Here is a 17351-nt window from a genome sequence, read left to right as displayed (position 1 = left end):
TAATCACCGCTGTAATCATATGCACTGCAATTGCATCTGAACACCATGCCTAGTATCAAGTAGCACAAGTGACGTAATGCATTGCATTGCCCTGAGGTCTGTGTGGAGTTTGTATATTCTCTCCAGGCTCTAAAGCAGCAGGGACTTATGTGAATGGCTAAATATTCTCTGTAAGGTGATTTGGCAGTGCCTGATTAACCAATAGGCTAATTAGGCTGCAGCAAAGGGCACCAGGATTGAGGGGGGGGGGGGGATTAAAAGTACTGCCTAATTTATTTCATGCTCAACCATCCTGATGTACTGTGGGGGGGTAATGTTGTTGAGGTGACTTCCAGATGGCTGTGCCTATGTGACCATGTGACTTACCGATGAAACCATTACTTTATGTACATTGTGCTATAGCACCAGCTGGGCAGCCAACAGCCAAAGAATCTTTCCCACTTCACAAGCATTAGATCTTACGTGCCAGTTGTATAACCTTTGTTTCATGCACATGGGCAGTATGAAGGACGAGTCCCTGTGCGCTATATAAATAACTGGTAATAAATGATGTTCTGCGATGTTAAAATCATTCTTATATTCTTAATTTAGCCCCACTCCAATAATATGCCCTGAATCAAGGCATTACCCAGAGCTGTAGGATCATTCCCCACTCTTCCAGGTATCTCGGTGCCCCCCAAAAATTCAGAAGTTTACCTGTAGGGAGAGTGGACAATGCGATCATATCCGCAATGTGTCACATAGGGGGTTTAGGGGGGATTGCATACCCCCTTAGATGGAAAATATATTTCAGAAATGTGATCATCAGTTTGGCTACATGGTCGGCTTGGCGGCACTCACCGCTGTCCACGTGTGAAAAGCTGTATTGCTAACGCTGGGTGTGTCAATCAATCGTAATTACCCAATCTTTCTTTTGAGCAAGCTTCGTATACCGCATTTATCATGTTCTGTGTGTAAAACTGTTGAATGAAAAGATTGTTTGTTAAAGGATTGCCTGATTAAAATAAAAAGGAATGTTGCTGGATCCCACTAAGTATATCTGCTGCTATCCTGTCAGCCTAAGTGGAAGGCAGATCAGTGATTCCAATCTACCCTTTTCATTACTTACCTTGTCAGTGCATTAATTGATAGACTTTGGTTTAGTGTTGTTTTTACTTGTTGATTGTCGCCTGTCGCTGGTGTTTACATATTGTAACCCCTGTTCTCTTTCCTTCTGTCCCTCTGCAGGCCAAGCACTTCCGTCTGTACACACAGGAGGTGTTGGAATTGGGTCACAATATCTCCTTTCTTCTTCTGCTCCCTGCCTCAGACGATGTCTGCAGTGCCCCAGGACAGAGTAATCCTTACACCCCACACTCAGGATTCCTTAACCTCCCCCTTCAGATGTTTGAGCTAGGTACACAAACTTATTTTCTTGCCTAGGTGTATTAGTGCTAACCTGTGCATTAAATAATCTATCTATCATAACATTCTTTGTTTGCCTTTGGTGGCTCAATAAATCACAGGATAGCCACAAATCTCTGGTGTGAGCCGTACAGGCATCCCATACAGTGTTACTCTGTGGTCACTGACACACAATCACTGTGTTACTGACTGGATAATAGTGTCACTTGTGGGGAGAGAGATGCTTTTTTATTTTTTTCTGAATTGTTGATATATGTTTATAGTAAGAAAAGCAATCCGTAAGTAATGTAGTATGTATGGTGTCTGTAACATAAACGTATTGTGTGATGATTTTACCTCCAAGCAAGTTTCTAAGCTTAATATATACAATCTTCTCAGAAACTCCCCCGCTGCATTTACACCACTAGTCTGCTTTGCTGCTATGAGTTTTGTTTCTGTTATACAGATGTGTCCTCAAACTGTATTTCCGCACTCGCGCCAACGCTTGTGTCCATGTCCCGTCAGTCTCAATTTGCACTGAGCGTCTGTTCGGCTCCACCCTGCATCTTAGTCAAACAAATTATGTAATCAAATTGGACAAAACCAGTTTATGAGACTGAACTGATTAATTTGATATGTGACACATATGTATGCGACTGAGTCTGATTCTGTATACAAAATTCTAAGTAGCAGTGAGTGACGCTTTTGTAGATGTTTAAAAAGAAATTCCCGTGTGTTTACAGTGGCAGTCATTTATCTCTATCACATAATGTAGTGGTGTTTCACAGTACCTGCAGTAGCATACCACCCAACAGTCATACGCACATTGTCTATTACTGCAGCCAGGGGGGGGAGGGGGCATGGCTAGAGGCTCACAGAGCCTCTGGGCCATGCCCCCACAGTGTCAAAATGGGGGAGTGGCCTAGTGGAAAGACGCAAGTATAGGTCACACCCCCTTTCCGGATAACTACACCCCCTAATTTTAGGGCCTTATGTTTGATGTACAGTATATGTGAAATACGTGTCTCTGAAGTCTGCCGATGCATAAAAAACTTAAGACCTCGGTCCATAAGCAAATTCTTAGTTCATCTCACACAGCGCTGTATGCCTAGAGAGGGAAAACGGGAGAGAAGGGGCATGCAAGCATTGTCTGAGTATAGTAAGGACATTGTCACATTAATACAACTGATCTGGCTCTGAAAACGGTCACATGTACTGTAGGTGCTCATGTAGAGGTGACACACTTCTGTTCCAAATGTACGTAGAAAGCCAATGTAAATAAGGAGTTGCCCCCATTTCAAAATGCACCATTAATAATAATTGCAGCATTCATGCTGGCCATAAATCAGATACAATAACTATGTACATTATGACACACAATAGGCAAAGAGAAGAAATATGAGACTTGAAAGTGTTAGAAGCATACCACCCAACTGTACCTCTAAAAGTTCCATTTTGGGACTGTATTGCTGTCCTACCAATTTGCAGCAATGTCCAGTGAGGTGAAAAAAAGTTTTGGGGGGCATCTATACAACATGCACGGAGAGGCAGCACACAGCCTTTTAAGCAGGGGTGACATGGCCTCAGCCAGGGGCACCTACAGGTAGTCCAGGCCCGATAAAATGAAGGGGGCATAACCTTGCTAAGCTGGGGAGAGAGGCTGTGTCCCCTCCTCTTAGCTGCACTGGTCTCAGCCACCTTTTTATAATAAGTCTCTGCCCCTTTTGGGGGCAGACACACTAAAGGTCCCGACTCTATGCGTTGAAATGTTGGCAGCTAGGTAGAAGTAAATGCTAAATAAATACAATTGTTTTTAAATGTAAATGTTTTATTAAATGTCAGCTTAGTTGTGTAGTTGAGATCCAATTAGCCATATGTAGAATTTTTGTATGTCTGTTTGGTCTGTGTGAACTACTGATCCAATTTTGATCAAACCTTAACTATTCTATGTGGTTTATATCAGGGAATAAGGTAGGTGAGTGGTTCCCAATCCTGGTCCTCAAGGTGTGCTAATCATCTAAGTTTTAAGTATATTCATAGTTTAACACAGGTGGTCAAATCATATGCACTGAGGTGCTAATCAGGGCCTGGGACCTGGGGGGGGGGGGGGGGGGGGCACAGTGCTGGCACAATAGATTGCGCTTGGATGGGATCGCATCCTGGGGCCGCTTGAGTTGGGGCCAAGCATGGTCTCATGAGATCTCTACCAGGAACTGTGGGATTGCCAGCATCACCGAGGCAGGGATGCTGGGAAGAGGAGATCCTGCTAGAGCCGTGGCTGGCTCTGGCATCTATGTTAGATTGGGAAGGTCATTATAATTATTCTGAATATATGGTACTCTGTAGTGTGCATCAGCATTTTTATTCCTTTGTGTGTATACATAAAACCTGGATGATTAATGCTTCTTGAGGTTTGAGTTTGGGAATCACTGGGATAGGCTACATATCATTGTACCCATACTCAAGAGGGGGAAGTACAGATTTAGCCACACTTACTGTATCATGGCTGCAATGTGGCCTTTCAGCATGTTCGGCGCGCCTTGTTGCACCTGTGCCGGGCATTGGGTAATGTAATCCTAAATGGTGTACATTACCTACGTGCACACACGCCTACACGCAGTCAGGATGAGTGTGGCTACATCTGTAGTACACACAAAAAATCTATCTGTACATTGCTGGTCAAAAAAAACAAAACTATGTTGGCAAAGGAAACTTCAACCAATTCCCATTTTAGGTTTGAAGGTGTCTGTCATTAAAGGATCACTAGTGCAGATGAGTGATGCTCACGCCACAGCTACATTAACCCTTTGAGTGGCAAGTGAATTTGTTAAAATAGGTGTGAAAATTGCCACTGAAACGTTTTTATTCATCATAATGACATGTAATGAAAATATGTAATTGCATACTTAAATATTGCATGTTTCTTTATGAGCATCCACTATCGCCATACTGAGGTTTTAAAATGAAGCAACATGGGTAATCTATCAGTGGAACCTCCAGTGATGACTCCCACCAGCAATACTCTAAGCCACAGGTCTTCAACCTGTGGCCCTCCAGATGTTGTGGAACTACATATCCTAGCATGGCCTATGGGTTTTTAGCATGCTCTTATAGGAAAAATGTGGACATCTGGAGGGCCACAGGTTGAAGACCCATCTAGCTCAACATCTCAGGAAAACATACTGTAGCTGTCTATTTATGTAAAGGCAAATAGGGGTATGGGTCAAAGGGTCGACTACTGTATATTAAGGTCGGCAGTCATTAAGTTGACAGTTATCATTTGTCATCTCTACAACATAGTGAGAGGAGGAGCCTGCAACCAACCATAAAGCCCACACACGCCCGACAGCCTGTTTCGGTGGATGCTCCACCTTCTTCAAGGGCATAGAAGAAGATGGTGGAGTATCCACCGAAACAGGCTGTCGGTTATGTGTGGGCTTTATGATTGGTTGCAGGCTCCTCCTCTCACTATGTTGTAGAGATGACAAATGATAACTGTCAACTTAATGACTGCCGACCTTAATATACAGTAGTCGACCCTTTGACCCATACCCCTATTTGCCTTTACATAAATAGACAGCTACAGTATGTTTTCCTGAGATGTTGAGCTAGATTTACTATGTACTGGCTTTTGCTATTTGATGGTTCTAGGACACAAAGCCAAGGAAACACTGCACCTGCCAAAGAGCAGGTGTAAGTAACAAAAGTGAATGCGATGGGTCACCTATAGAGATGTGTCTAAGACCATCAGCTGTGTTACTGCATGCAGGGATGCAGAGGGTGTCTCAGTACTTACACATTCAGACTCAGGCATCTGTTCAAGGGGAATGCTGAATCTAACATTTGCATATTAACCCTTTGTGTGCCAAGTGAATTTGTCAAAATAGGTTTAAAAATTGCCAAGCAAACATTTATATTCATCATAATGAGGTGTAACGTTTACCAACTTTTTTTTTTTACATAACATTTTTTATTTGAATTTATATAACAAATGTGAGCGATGTTGGCGTTTTTAGTGGATATGTTGCGCATCTCTAGCAGAAAAGGTTTAAGATTTGTGTTCTGTAGGAATAGACATTGGCTGCCTTGGGATTTCTAAGTATTATATAATGGGAATAACAAACGCATGAATAAAAATATGGAACGCTGTAAATCTTTACAGCGGTATGGGTCATTATGTCAGTCCATATTAGGTCGACATGCATTGGGTTGACCACTGAAGGTCACATGAATTCAGTCAACTTTGTTAAGGTCGACCAGGGGTTAAAGGTGACGCAAACATCAGGTCGATAATGGCAAGATTGACATGAGTTTTTCACTTTTTTGGTCCTGAATGTCGACATGGACACCATCAAAGTGTACCACGTCCCCTCGCATGGGGTGCTAGGCTTGCCATGCTTCGGGCACGATGCCTTGCTTCACACGGCACACTATTCTATTCTCCCTCCATACCTTAGTTATTATTATTATTGTTTATTTATATGGCACCACAAAGGTTCTACAGTGCCTAACAATACATAAATGAGCAAAAATAGTACAAGACAATCTAGGACAAGTGCATGATAAATATGGATAGTGCAAATACAATCATTGATGGTGATAGTCAAATGGTGTTATTATGGCTGAATGTCCAGATTAAACAGGCAGTATGTTGTGAGACGTAGGGCATGAAATACAGCCTGTGGGCTACAAGAAATGTGAAAAACTCATGTCAATCTTTGACTGTCCACCTTGCCATTGTCGACCTAATGCTTGTGACAACCTTCCAACCCTGTGGAACTTAGCCATGTCAACCTATTCCATATCTCGACCTAAGCCATGACAACATTCATTGGTCGACCCAATACATGATGACAATACATAATGACCGTATATACCCTTTACAGCCTCATAAAGGTTTTTTCATGACAAGTAAAGCCTTAAGACAGTTCTTATATGAGAGGTACTGTTAATAATTAGATATTGTTCTCTTGTATCCCTTTAAACTTTTATTACACTTTTACCATACTTCTACAAAGCATGTATTACATACCCCCAACTTTGAGTGAACGTAGTGGGCGTGGCTACACAGAAAGGGTGTGTGGCCTATACGCACATCTTCATACGAGGCCACACCCCCTTTTGACACTGTGGTGGCATGACCCAGATCTGGGAGCCTCTAGCCATGCCCCCAGTCTCCTGGCTGCAGGAATAGATGCTGTGCGCACAGCGTTTATTCACCGGTGCTCAGCAGCCGACATGGGGACTCCCAAAAGCCCATCTCCTGCTGCGGGACACTGCCGGCCGCGGGAGGGAAAGTCCCGGTTTTCAGGGTCGTCCTGGTTTTCGGGGATGTACCCGCGGTAATCGGGACTGTTGGGAGGTTTGTTTAAAATTGTTCTACACATTGCATCCTGGGTTATGTTCTAAATGCATAGAACAAAGCAGTAAATGGTAACATGATTACGTTGTTCAGTGTTTTTCTGTGACAAACCATAAAAGCGATAATATGTGCCAATGATTATATTAGATTACAGCATACACACCGACAGTATAGGAGTGCATGCACTGTATAGAGGTATAAACTCCATTTACAGTCATCTAGAAATCATCTATTTCTGTTTTGACCAATTGTAGCCTTGGGTGTGTATATATGTATCTAGTGTGCCACTTGTTTGACAGTGATTACTATGCAATGTGGGATAAGGCAGAAATATCAGTTCACAGGAGGGAGATAAGGTGACATGCCTGAGGGTGTATGGAGCCAGCCAGGATGGAACCAGGAATTGTAGTCCCCTTGTGATATGTCACACACTTGCTGTCTTAGCCTGCCCAGAAATTATAATGTTACTGCAATAACACTCATTGACATTAACTCTTGCCAAGCCGACAAGTAGAATATTAATATCGAATGTACTGTATTTGTATAATATAATTATATTTTTCTTTATACATTTAAATAAATAAATTATCAGTTATCACAAACAGCCTGATTCAGACTCGGTCGGAAGGGGATGAATTTGGCCCCGTTCCGATGGTGGGGGGGTCTGGGCATGCGTGTAATTAAGCATGTTCAGACCCCCTCTGCAAACGATTTTGGCGAGTATTACACTCGCAAAAGTGTTCGCATGGGTAGGGGAGGGAGAGGGGTGACAGCAGGGGAACGACCAGTGTTTTATGAGTGTCCCCCTGAAAACGCTGGGTGTTCCCCTGGGACCGCAGATGGGCTGATTCCTGCGTGGGGCAGGCAGCTGATGTCACATGACAACAGTGCACGCCCCCTTTGCGGCAGACAGCGGCTTTAATAAAAGTCAGTTTAGACTGACTATTATTACCGAAACTTTATTGTAGAAAGGAAAAGGTTTGTCTTATGGTGGTGCACCATTTATAAGAAAGAAGAGTCATAAAATATACCTTTTATTGGCTATATTATTTAAAAAAGCCCCCCCTGCAGTGCACATGGTTTTGTCCATTTGAGAAGGAATTTGCCTTTGCAAGTTCACCAGAATAAGGGCCAATTAGTCTTGCAGATCTGAAGCAATTTTCTGAGACTAGTATATGGAAACTACCATAGGCCAAACAGGGGTAATAATTTGAGAATACTATACAGGCGCTAGAAATATAGTCTCGTACACGATGGCAGGGTTAAAACTTGACATAAGAAAAACGTACACCAAACTAAGTATACACTACATAGTAATAACTATACAAGCCATGTATAAAGAATAAGGAAAATAGTACACCTGATTACATACCCCCAACTTGAATGTTACCCCATGTGATTTATCCGTTTTTTCCATATATCTTTTTATTGTCATAATTGTTTACGTTTGTGAAATGGTGTTGATATACACTGCAGGCCACTAGGGGGTGGGGCTGAAAGGTGTCATCATTTTGCCCCACCAACACAAGGAAACACTTTTTGTTTTGCGGGTAGGTGGTGAGGAGGCAAGCCAAATGTTGTGATTTCATGTAATTATTCCAGGCACCCTTCCCACTGCGCAGTGATAATCACACCATCCTACCAGCTTCACTAGGAATCTGGCAGGATGCAGGAGAGTTGTCTACTCTTGGGGGCACTTGGAGATTACCCTAAAAATCATGATTGTCACGCAGGAGGATAGGCAAGTATGTATAAAAATCCTATGTACTATCAGTGCTGATCACTCCCACATTCCTGTCTCCTCTCAACAAATGTACCTATCTTCTATATCCACCATTACAAGCATATATCACCCCAACCCATTTATTTTAACATATCTACCCTTTTCATACTGAAGCCCCAAATCTTATTTGTGTCTGAACTGAGGTACTGAAAACAGGTCAGAGCCAGGGCTTCAAATAGACGTACCCCTTTCATGCCCCCAGATGGTCCTGGGTCATTACCGCTCACCCACGATGCTTGGAGATTACATAATCTCCAAGAAATTTTGGCCTGCCTTTTAGAAATGACTCCAGTCATTTATGAACCAGGCCTGCCTTTCATACAACAGCTGCATTGGGTCAGACCCGGGATGCATGACCCATTTGACCCTTTCACACTGAGCAAGGACTTGGGTCACCCCCAGCGTGCCCTGGCAATAACCTGGGTTCTCAGCTCAGGGTGAATGGCCTCTCAGCTAAACTGTACAGTATGTTAAAAGAAACCAACTGTAAAACAAGGTGAGGATCCTCTGTCAGTCACCGGATTCCTCTGTGCAGAGCAGAGCCAGGTGCTTGAACAATGAGCATAAATACAAATATTCAAAACAACTATCCCAGACTGCAAAATTGCACACAAAAATGTTTAATTACATTACCTCATATCCCTGCTTTTCCAACTTAATTGCTTTTAATTAAACTTTTAATTTAGTGGAACATGCTGTGTACACTACCATGTGCTAATTGTCTGCAGCTATCACGGCAGTGCCAGGATGATGCAATGTATGGAGAGATTCACTTCTTGCCCTGAATGACCCCAAATGGCGCCATCCTCTTTACTTAACCCTGTGCTTTCTTGAACTGTCTCCAGTACTGTAGTATCAATAACTGCAATCTAAATGTGTGTAAATGTACCAAACCCTTAAAATATAAGGTTTAGGAAAAATATCTAAAGTATATACAGATTTTTATGAAGTGCAGCTACAGAAGCTCAATTTAGAGTAGTTCCCCCTATTCAGGAATTTTCCCTGTATTTTGCACAATAATTACCCAGGTACTGTACAGTAATTTATACTGTCATAATGAATTATTGTAAAGCAAAAGAATCAATTTCTGGTATCTATAGCATATAGGTCTGATCCCAAAATTATTACTCTTGTTTTTAACATTTTGCTTTACATACTTTTCATGAAAACATTTTCTGTGGATAGTTACTAGATAGGGCAAAGTGTTAATTCACTGGAGTTGGAGACAACTTGTCTGTATTTTCCTTAATTTTCTTTCTAGATTCTTTCTGTTATGTTAAACTTCCCACATTATACTCTAGTTTTTTTGGTGCCTTCATAGCTCATAAAGGTAATAATATCTTGATGTATTTATGTCCATGTGAAATGCATTAGCTCAGCGCTTGGGGGCGGGGTTTCACTCACTTGCCTAGCAGGCGACATTTAAGCCCTCGGTAAGCTGCGATTTTCACTGCATACCAAGTCAATGTGAATCATGCCCACAGTGTAGTGTAGGATAGTACACTCTGTCACTGGGGTTCTACTTGGGGAGTTTGGATGCCAGTGTTGGTGACTGTGGAGAGTTACAGTTGTGTAACTTTTAATCCCTGAGGTCATGAGCGATGGTTTATTTTGTAAAATTAGCTAGCACTGCCATGTGTAAAACCCTTTAATTTCCCTTAAATTGTATAAGTTAGTACTTAAATTAAGTTTGGGTCTCACCTTTAAAAACAAGTGATTTCTTAAATGTTTTAAGAGCCTAAAGGCCCATACACACTGGCAGGTTTGGAGCTGAAAGCAGCTCAGTTTTGTTGTTTAAACTGTTTCCAGCTCAAAAGCCGCCCATTGTGTACAGGCCAGGGATGAGAGGCCTGTATATCATTTGTTTCTACCTGTTTGCCTACACCATTTGTTTCTAGCTGAAGACTTTGATTGTGTCCACATTTCTGTCTGTTAAATTGGAAACTATAGTTTTCTTGGTTCCTACTTCCAGTCAGTCTAGAAATAAGGTTCCACTGCTGGTGGAATAGTGGCAGAAAATGTTAGCCCATTCCACAGAGTGATGTGGAAAAAAAAAAAGATTTGGCTCCATACCTTTGAACCAACCTTCCAAAAAATCTTAGCATAGCTGCCTTTTGGAGCCCTAATTTCAGGAATTGTCAAATGATGGTCTTCCATGGAATATAATCTCACCTCCACCACTGCTATTCTTCAAAGCCTGAATGTCAGCTGTTTTACATTTTACCTCACGATATGCTTCAATGTAGTTGTTTGTACAAATTAGGTTTCAGGATCTACAGTATATCGGACTGAAAATAGATGGTATAGTGATGGCCACTGTCTATGTGGTGTCTATATTATGCCTATAATGGAAGATTATTGAGGATAAAAAATGAACAAATGACTGTGACCCGTGTCCTCATCTGAATGCTGGAGTGTAATAAATTCAATATACAAATTTGCAAACCATAAAAAAAATGTTTGTGGGGAGATAATTTCGAGCAATGCAGTAATGAGATTTCCCTGACTGTCTATTTATAAACATTGTGGAGAAACCGTCAGGCTTGTAAATAGGAATAATAAAAAATAAATAAAAATAGACTACAATTCTAGAAAATAATCCTCACTTATGTGTAATACAGAAAGACTAAACTCATTTTGAAGGAAATGTTGTGTGGAGGGTGTTGGAATGGGCCGTCCCATTAGATTTCAGTATAAGCAGCAAAAAATAGCTCACACTTCCCACACGTTCTCCATAATTACGAGTTTTAGACTCAACAGCTAGCCTTTCAGGGCTTATATTGGCAAGTAAAGAACAAGCATACAGTGAGGTACTGTGCTATTCTAACATGTATACAGGTATAGGCCAGCAGTGTATGTAAACTGAGCTGATCCTGCATAAGTCATCTCTGTCAGTCAAGAACAATATTCCTTTGGCTAATTGAAACTGCATGCATATAGATGCTATCCCAGTTCAGTCTGATACTAGTTCACCATCATCTCCAAGCACACAATCCTGGATGATGCAAAGCCCCTCGTCTATGTCATAGACCACCAGAGAATGAATGCTGACAGGTAGAGCAGAGCGGGTGTAATGAGAATGCAACTGTTTTCCATGTAGGAAAATGACACGGCAGAGAAAAGGAATCTTATACATTCCTTCTTCATGATGAAAAGGGTATTTATTTCTTGCAGTAGTGTGCCAGCTGACAGCTTTCCTAGATATAGGCTTATTCGTTTTCATATTCTTGATACTGCAGGTATCAGTGTTTTCAAAAGGGAAAAGCCCTATTTATTAATTAAGGGGGCCTCAACACGGTACTGTGGTACACAAGATAAGATCGTGAATTGTTACATTTGTTTTTAATGTATCTTTCAACTGTTATGATGAATATTTCTTCCCATATTATATGCACAGTGACACAATGAGATGTATGGCCTAGAGACTATTGGGCATACAGTATGTATTAAGCCTGGTAAATTGATAGTGTGGGTATAAATAACACACCAGCCAATTGGCCCCTAACTGTCATTTTTGGAACACAGCTTATTGCCTGGTGCCTTCCACTTTATCACCGTTCATCACCACTTTATCATTTCTACAGGCTTAATACTGTACATTTGCCCCAATGTACAGTATGTAATGGGTAATGGGGTCTCGATCGATCTATCTATATCTGCATCTATCTATCTATCTATCTATTTATATATATAGATATATATATATATCTATCTCTATATATATGTATATATATATGTGCGGTATGCCGGCACTCCACCGCTCGAGTGCCGCCCAAACTGCTCCCTATATATATATATATATATATATATATATATATATATATATATAGGTATCTTGGCAAAAAGGCGTCACTCGGAGGCTTAGTAGAATTTTCAAAAGCTTTATTGCGTTGTAATATATATATATATATATATATATATATATATATATATATATATATATATATATATGCAGTGCACATGTTAAATCACATGGTTTTGTCCATTAGTGAGAGAATTTGCTTTTGCAAGTGATCAAGAATCAGGCCCATAGTGTGTGTGTGCCCTGTGTGAGCCCTTTAATGCCCAGCATTCTAGTACTTGTGGTTCTCCAAGTACCAGCATGCAGTGGAGGCTTGTTGGTACCTGTGGTTCCACAGGTAAAACACAACAGTAACTGTTATTTTTACACATTATTGCTATGAACTTGGCACCCACTGCACAGTCTTTATCCATGGCCTTGAGTGTCCTGGAGGGTATATGGTTCCTGGGTCGTTTTAATGTTGGGGCAACCTTGCTCTGTCGATCAGTACATGTGCGCAGTCCGCCGTACGAATGGGGACTGAGTGGCGGGGCAAGAAACGGTACATGTTCTCGCGACAGGGAGGGCAGCCTGCATTATCCCCCGAGCGTGCTGGAAAGACATGTAATCCATGTCAAAATGGAATGGTACTAGTGGGTCACTCGTTAACACCGAAGTGTATATGTGCTGGTATTTTAGGGAGTTTAGACTGTAAATGGTAAATTTACTAAAACTTTAATGAAAATGTGGGGGGGACATCCATAGCAACCAACCAGATTATATCATTACTTTTGTGCATCATAGAAAATGAAAGACAGAATTTGATTGGTTGCTATAGGCAACATCACGGGTGAGATGTAATAGGATGAGAGATTCAGAAAGTGAGAGATTTGGTAAGAAAGCTCCAGTTTTTTTAAAGTGGCAATCATTTACATTTCCAAATCAAACTGGTTTGCAGTCTATTAAATATCACCCTACATCTTTTAAATTTTGGTAAATATACTCCTAAGCCTAGAACAGTTACTAATAAATGTATATGTATATATATATATATATATATATATATACACATACACACACACACACACACACACACACACACACACAGGGGAGAGTGGCTTCTTATTTAGGTCAGAATATAGCTCATTCAGTCAGTGAATTTTCTGCCAATTACATGTTCTCTGTAGCTACGTTTATTTACTATATATACTTGAAATATTCATATTTCATTTCTCAATGCGTACCTTATTACATTAGCATGTCAAGCAACAAAAAAGTTATCAGTCAATTTAGTGACAGCTGTGTTAATACAGAACTAGTTCACTGTTATGCCAAGTTATAATTCCTTCGGTATAAACAAAGACTCGTCACAATATGGTCAAATCATGAGGTGTATAATTTACTTATGCTCCATCACCCGCAGAGACAGCGTGTCTAGACTCCTAAGTGTATTTATTTTTAAGTACGGCATGGCAAATTCCTCATGTTAGTATCTTCTTAAGGCTCATTTTAAAAATTATGCATGGCCCCGGTTGGTAGGAACTGATGCGTAACGTGACTGAGACATGACAGTGTTATTTGTAGAAAGTATTAGGATACTTGGTGGGAGGCCAGCATTTGAATCACCTGCATTACAAAGAATCCTAGCTGGCAGGTTGCTGATTCCAGAGTCATTATTCTGACAATAGCTTACTTTGAAATAATGGGGTCTATTTCTTAAATAGAGTCATTTCCTGCAGAGTGACTTCATGGTACTTCGCTCTGAAAGTACTTACTGTGCTACACAGATTTATCAGGCAGAGCCGAATACAACTGGAAAAGTTTAGTGTAAAATGCTGAAGATGAGAATGTGTCAATGACATCAAATTTGTAGACCTGCCAAACTAAGCACAACAGTAATATACTGTATAAACGAGTACCTGACCATGTTTTAATATGTAACCAGTAGTTTCCCGTAACTTTCCTATTTGTTTCTCACAAAGATTACTAGATTTTTTTACTAAATTACATGAATAAATATCATGCTAGCAAAACTACAGTACATTATTTAATTTTTTAGACAGCGTTATTTTCTTAGAAATATACCTTGAATTCCAACTTTCAAGGATTTATGTTTGGTATAGTGGTTTTTGTACAGCAGTTGTCCTGATGATTATTGGAATGCGTCATTATGTTATGTGTTTCTGTGACCACTAGAGGTGCTCTATCATAAGAGCAAATAAATGGTCACTTTTATGGCTGATTTAGAGTTAGGGGCAAACCAGCTTCTTGGTGCAAAATGAATGATATTTTTGCTGCAGGGAAAATGTATAACTTACAACAAGATTCCGAGAGCTAAGAACTCTATCAGGGTTTTCACCCCTTTCTCTATGCGTGTTGCAGCTATCTTTATCGGCCACCTGGCCTTCCCAAACAACGATTTCTGGAAGATTTCTCTGCCTGGCTCCCACACTTCTTATCTTCTGACATCTCTCCCATTTTAATGGGTGATTTCAATATTGCTATTGATAATAAACCACTTTCTCCTCATGCCTCTAAACTCCTCTCTCTAACCGCCTCTCTTGGCCTCACCCAATGGTCTGACTCCTCTACTCACAAGGAGAGTAACTGTCTTGATCTTGCATTCACCAGGCTATGCTCTATTTCTGAATTCACTAACACTCCATTCAGTGGCAAACGCAGGATTTCCATACATCAAAAATATATATATAACCACACACAGACATACATACATACATACATCATATCTCCCATCTGTCCGCCGTAACAGTCCCTTTTTTGGGACTGTCCCAACTGCGGCCAGCAGTGTCTCGCAGTTGGAAGGGAAGTTGGGAGTCCCCCTGTCACTCATTGCTCTGCTTAGAAGAGATTTGGCAAAAAATCTCCAGTTTTAAAGCGGCAATCATTTACACTGCAAAACCAGTTTAACTTCGAAGTTTAAATGATTGGCGCTTTAAAAAAACCTGGAGATTTCTTACCAAATCTCTTACTTTCTGAATCTCTCATCCTATCAAATTTCACCCACTGTGCGTATGCAGCTTATAGAGCTCTGCCATGCCCCCCCCCCCCTCCAACAACGATTTGCCACAAATCCACGCACCTTTTGTGAGTCCACACCCATTTTTTAGGAGCACATACGCACACAGAAGTCCACATCCGGCTGATTTTAAAAGTTGGGAGGTATGCATACATACATACATACATAGCATACATGCGCACTGCAGACACAAATGCACACGGCATACATACACACTGCAGTCACAAACACACACATAGCATACATACACACAGCATGTACACACACATATAGCAAAGATACACACAGCATGTGCTCGCACAGCAAAAATACAGACACACACATAGCATAGATGCATACAGCATGGACTCACACATTGTACATGCTGTGTGTATTTTTGCTAACAGAAACACATACAGTAGCATAGATGCACACAACACAACATGTACACACAGACACGCACAGTATCACCCTCCCCCAGCCACCAGCACCAGCTCCCTCAAACATAGAATAGTGTACAGCTATTTATAAAAAAAATTATAAATAGCTGACCGGCCGGTTAATAGCATTTTCCTCTTATTTGAGGTTTTTTGTATTTATCAGTATTTTATATTTATATATTTTTATTGTTGTTTTTCTGTCTTATTTTTTATGAATTAAATTTGTTTATATCTTTTCTAATATTGTGTCAGCTTATGTTGGCTCATGCTACATTATTAGCGCTGTCTCTTATTCTCTATCTTATTCAGTCAGTAACTTGCTTACTTCCTTTCCTGAGCCCTTTGGCACTTTCTCCTCTTCTGACCCCACAAGTGAGGATGAAGTATCAACACTCCTCTCATCCTCCTACTCCAGTAACTCTACTCTTGATCCTATACCCTTACAAGTCAGTAAAGCTCTGTCTCCTGTGCTTATCCAAAACTTAACTAAAATATGTAACATCTCTCTCTACCTTTCCTTCTCTGTTCAAGCATGCACTTATTACTCCCATTCTAAAAAAACACAATTCTGATCCAAACTTTCTCTCTAACTACCGTCCTATTTCTCAGCTCCCATGCCTCTCCAAGCTACTTCAGAAACTTGCCTACACTCGCCTCACACACTTTCTTAACTCCTACAACTTGTTGGACCCACTTCAGTCAGGCTTTCGCTCTCAACACTCCACAGAGACAGCACTGACTAAAGTAGTCAATGATCTCGCCACTGCTAAAGGCTATTTATCACTTCTTATTCTTCTAGATCTCTCTTCTGCCTTTGACAATGTTGACCACTCTCTTCTCATTCAAACACTATAATCCCTTTAGAACACAGCCCTTTCTTGGTTCTCATCCTACCTATCTAATCACTCTTTCAGTGTTCGCTTCTCTGATGCCACCTCCTCTTCATTACCTCTGTCAGTTGGAGTACCACAAGGCTCAGTCTTAGTTATTCTGCTTTTCTCAATCTATAACTCCTCTCTTGGCAAACTAATCAACTCTTTAGGATTTCAGTATCATCTGTACACTGATGATACTCAAATTTATCTATCCTCCCCTGAATTGTCACCATCACTATTGCTCCGTGTCGCTGAATGCCTTTCTGCCATTTCATCTTGAATGTCATCTCGCCACCTCAATCTCAATCTTTCTATAACAGAATTAATCACATTTCCACCAGCCAAGAGTAGTTACCAACCTGATATCTCTATCACTGTTGAGAACACAAAAATCAATCCTACTCCACAAGCTTGCTGCCTAGGGGTCATCCTAGACTCTGAACTGTCCTTTATTCCTCACAATTAATCTGTCTCTAAATCATGTTACATGCATCTAAAAAACATATCCAAAATGTGTCCGTACCTTACACAAGACACTGCAAAAACTCTAATCCATGCACTCATTATATCATGCCTTGATTATTGCAATAGCCTCCTTACCGGTCTTCCTAAGAAAAGACTCTCACCACTACAATCCATTTTGAATGCAGCTGCGATGGTGATCTTCCTGGCTAGACCTCCAATGTCTATTGATCCACTCTGTCAGTCCCT

The 17351-nt window shown here is 40.8% G+C and overlaps 1 protein-coding gene across 4 annotated transcripts in view; it reads left to right on the top strand.

The window, feature by feature from the left end:
• ANKFN1 (ankyrin repeat and fibronectin type III domain containing 1) overlaps positions 1-17351 on the top strand; it is a 402168-nt gene that overhangs the window by 293495 nt on the left and 91322 nt on the right. For all 4 annotated transcript variants that reach the window (XM_083148639.1, XM_083148638.1, XM_083148637.1 and 1 more), the window contains exon 16: positions 1228-1396. In XM_083148639.1, the coding sequence (XP_083004765.1) occupies positions 1228-1396 (169 nt within the window). The remainder of the gene's footprint in view (positions 1-1227; positions 1397-17351) is intronic.

This window comes from Crinia signifera, chromosome 6 (assembly GCF_055691185.1).
Source record: "Crinia signifera chromosome 6, ASM5569118v1, whole genome shotgun sequence".
In the NCBI taxonomy this organism is placed as follows: domain Eukaryota; kingdom Metazoa; phylum Chordata; class Amphibia; order Anura; family Myobatrachidae; genus Crinia; species Crinia signifera.
This window is presented reverse-complemented; position numbering and strand designations above follow the sequence as displayed.